This window comes from Pantherophis guttatus, chromosome 1, assembly GCF_059756535.1.
Source record: "Pantherophis guttatus breed Tessera chromosome 1, ASM5975653v1, whole genome shotgun sequence".
NCBI classification, from domain to species: domain Eukaryota; kingdom Metazoa; phylum Chordata; class Lepidosauria; order Squamata; family Colubridae; genus Pantherophis; species Pantherophis guttatus.
Window position 1 is genome coordinate 3,984,634 of NC_142063.1, and position 4,241 is coordinate 3,988,874.

Below are 4,241 nucleotides of genomic sequence, written 5' to 3' on the forward strand. Positions count from 1 at the left end.
TATTTTATGTACACTGAGAGCATATGCACCAAGACAAATTCCTTGTGTGTCCAATCATACTTGGTCAATAAAAAATTCTATTCTATTCTAAACACTGATAGTGAATCCAATTCAACACATTTTAACTTTAACCCTTTTGATTCAAATAAATGAAGTAGGAAACTGTTATTTTTCCAAGCTGGTTACTGTGGCTTCACTGAGGTCAAGAGAAGTAAGTGAAAAAGGGTGATTGTTGCTGATACTTTGTATTCAGTCACATAATTTAATTTCCAATTATTTCATAGAGAAGCTCCTCTCTCATTTCATCATTTTAAGAAATCAGATGAAATATAAAAATGCCCCCAAGTCAGAATAAGTTCCCAATCCCTGCATAAATCAGAAGTGATTGTTCCTCATTATATTTTCTCTACAAGTTAGACCAGGCGTAGGCAGAATAATGTAGCATTAGTTAGAGATTTTTGTTCCTCATCATATTTTCTCTACAATTCAGATGGGGCCTAAGCAGAATAATGTAACATTTGGGGAAAAAGATACAAGCCAAGAGACCAGCCCCAGAGGCCAAGATGGAGAAGATCTCCACGGCCACCATGGACTTCCCTTTGGTGCTCAGGTAAGTGGGGAGGAAAGTGATCCAAACACTGCAAAAGACCAGCATGCTGAAAGTAATGAACTTGGCTTCATTAAAACTGTCAGGCAATTTCCTAGCCAAAAAGGCCACTGTGAAACTGATGAAGGCCAGAACAGCCAGATAAGCAAGGACAGCATAAAACATTGAAACTGAGCCTTCATTACATTCCAAGATAATCTCTCCTACCAAGGAATGGAAGTCCAGATTGGGAAATGGGGGAGAAGTTACCAGCCAAGTGGCACAAAGAACTGCTTGGATCAGGGGACAGCCTAAGACAATGGAGTTGGTCAGTGGTTTTCCTAAGAGTTTCCTTGTCTTGTTTCCTGGCTTGGTGGCCATGAAGGCAAGAACCACCATGACAGTTTTTGCCAACACAGAAGACACCGCAAGGGAAAAGAGAATGGCAAAGGCTGTTTGTCGAAAGAGACAGGTGAGCTTCCTGGGTTTTCCAATGAAGAGGAAGGAGCAGAGGAAGCAGAGCAGGAGGGAGACCAGGAGGATGTAGGTGAGATCTCGGTTGTTGGCCTTGACGATCGGTGTATCACGATGTTTAAGGAAAATTGCCAGAACTCCCAAGGTGATCATGGAAAGAGAAAGTGTGAGGGAACTTAAAGCATATCCCAAGGTGTCCTGATAGGAAAGAAAATGGATCTTCTTGGCAATGCAGTGGTCCTTGTCCTTGTTAGGATATTGATCTTCTGGGCAGGGGTCACAGCGAGCTGCATCTGAAATCAAGATTAAATGATAAGATGAAAGTTCTTAGTCTTTGTCAAAGGATTTCAGGGGCTTCTGCCACAAGCATTATTCCTCCCTCAAGGATACCGTGACTGTCCCACTGTGCATGTTGTGGACATCAAAGAGAGAAAATCCTTCTTCAGTGATGATGACCCTGGCAATAAATTAGCCAGAGACAAGGTTCTGTTCAGTTCCAGTTAGCCTGGTCAGTTTGCACTGGAAAGAAGGACCAGTCATTGGCAACTTCCCTGACTACTGAGGCTTTCAGTGTGAGAGAAATTGCCAAGTGTACATTTCCTCACATGCCTCTGCATGGCAGTGGCAAGAGAGGAGAGCAATGTTGAGTGAAGGATGTGTTTCTTCTGCTTGTGCTCTAGGTCCGTGATGGCAACCTATGTCACACGTGCCCAAAATGACGCATGAAGCCATGTTGCCTGGCACGTGCGGCCTTGCCTGTTTGACTTCCGGGTTTCCAGCGTACATGCGTGTGTTACAATCAGCTGTCCTTCGCATGTATGGCAGTGCCAAAAACCTGTGAGCACATGTGCGCTAGCCAGCTGATTGTTGGGCACGCATGCATGCTAGGACCCAGATGTTTGGCTTTTCCAGAGCACGATCCCTTCACACATGTGGCAGTGGTGAAAACTGGCCTGCTCATGTGCGTCGGCCAGCTGATCATTGGGCGCACATGTGCACTGGAACCCGGAAGTTTGGCTTTTCTGGAGCATGGCCCTGACAAGCGTGCATGTGTGCACGAGCTATGTTTCCGCGCAACCTTTTCGCCATCACTGCTCTAGGTAGAGACATCCAGTTGTGTACCCTTAAAGATAACACAGGAGGAAGATGGCCAAGAGGGATATTCTGGATTCAGAGTAAACCTCAGCTGTCAGGTGTGTCTCTGTTCAAAACTCAAGAAAAACCTCAACTCCATGTTTGTAGAGAAAGGTATTTTTACTGAGCATGAACTGAATGCAACAAAAGGAAAGCAAGATCTGATGCAATAGGAGCGAAAATTACATATTGAAAATATTCCCAAATCCCTCCCCGCAAGGACCCAGGTTGAATATCCAATCCCTAGCCCCCCAAGGCATCATGTGAGGTGCATCTTCAGATGGTCCCATCCTTCTGGTATGCCAGAACGGTTGACTTTGATGGACTATCAGCAACTCCATTCAGCTGTGCCGAAGACGATGAGAAAATTCCCCCCTTTCACGAGACATCTCCACCAGCACACTTGCCCCTCCCAAATACCTATACACCCTCCCCCCCCGTTACTATGGCAGCCAATGCAAGCAAGCAACATAGAGGCTGACATCAGCATTCAAAACTGTGTTTTAGTAGGTTGATTAAGCTCGATCAATGTCATTGTGGGTACTGTGAAAACCCCTGAAATGATCATAAGCTGTTTGTAACTTTCCCATCACTTCCCCTTATGGAAAACATGTTTATTTTTTTTTCTTAGCAGATAAACTTGGTAAGGAAGAAGATAGAGAAAAGTAATACAAGCTTTCTTACTGGTAGAGGTAAGATCCTTTGACTATAGAGTTAAATGTGATTGCTGGTTCATTCATTCAGAGATAGATTAACAGAGTTGGAAGGGACCTTGTGGGTCATCTAGTCCAACCCCCTGCCCAAGCAGGAGACCTTACACTATTTCTGACAGATGGCAGTTCAGTCTCTTCTTGAAAGCCTCCAGGGATGAAGCTCCCACAACTTCTGAAGGCAATTTCTGTTCCATCGGTTGATTGTTCTCACTGTCAGAAAATTGCTCCTTATTTCTAGATTGAATCTCTCCTTGGTCAGTTTCCATCCATTAGTCCTTGTCTGGCCTTCAGGTGCTTTGGAAAATAGGTTGACCCAAGTTCTTCATTGAGTTCTTCATTTAGGAAGAAATCTTCCAGGGTAGAATCCACTTAATCTTCCTTTATTTTTAGAGCTGCAAAATTGTCATAAATGCAGGTCTACATTAGGAAGACGGGCGCAACTGATTTGCTACCTCATGTTCTCTTTTTCTCCTAAACCTCCCCATTCCTGTTTGAGGATCTCCTTGAGCACAACTTGCCTGTTTGATTAGAAATGGTCCTCTCTGGGCAAGAAACACATCCATAGCAACAAGTGGGCTTCTCTTCTGCAACTTTCTTCGCTTGACCTGGAAGGCAATGCTTCACACAACGGGAGAAAGGCTTCGTCTGAAAGGAGAGTGAGATTAGCTTTGAGATGGAGAGCTTAGAAATGTTCAGTTTGGCTTCGGGGTCTGCATAAAAGCAGCCCCTCTTCTTCCTTCCCCCAAATTCTGATAGGAGTTTTCATCACAACATCCTGTTCTATTCTCTCAGCTTTTCTTAACCCTGGAAGAAGTATTTAGTCCCCACCTGGTTAGTCCACACAATGACATCGGGATCAATGCCGAAATCTGTCCCTGAAGGAGTTTCCGGATCAACCCATCCGACTTTCTGCCGAAGGATGGTCTTATTTGCAAAGACGATCCAGTTTAGGATGTCAAATCCTGCATATTTCATTCCATTATCTGAAAAAAAGACTTCATCCCCAGCACTGTTGTTAAAGCGGATGTTTCTCAAGAAAATATGGATCTGAAATTGCAAACCAAGCAAAGAATAATAATAATTAAAAAAAAAGGATTGAGATTTTGGAAAAAGTGAAAAGAAGAGCAACTAAGATTTATTTATTCATTTATTATTTGTATTTCTATGCTGCCCACTCTCTGAGGACTCTGGGCGGCTTACACCAAAGACAGTCTACTAAATAGCATATTGCCCCCCAACAATCTGGGTCCTCATTTTACCCACCTCGGAAGGATGGAAGGCTGAGTCAACCTTGAGCCAGTGAGATTTGATCCGCTGAACTAGCAGTCAGCTGA

The 4,241-nt window shown here is 43.9% G+C and overlaps 1 protein-coding gene across 1 annotated transcript; it reads right to left on the reverse strand.

Annotated features, from left to right (window-relative positions):
• Positions 1 to 333: 333 nt before the first annotated feature.
• Positions 334 to 3,758, reverse strand: LOC132712128 (vomeronasal type-2 receptor 26-like). The gene is made up of 3 exons (XM_087883566.1): positions 3,711 to 3,758; positions 3,426 to 3,552; positions 334 to 1,353 (listed from the first exon to the last, which is right to left on the reverse strand). Exons 1-3 carry the CDS (start codon positions 3,756 to 3,758, stop codon positions 449 to 451), a joined length of 1,080 nt encoding a protein of 359 aa, XP_087739692.1. The 3' UTR covers positions 334 to 448.
• Positions 3,759 to 4,241: the final 483 nt, after the last annotated feature.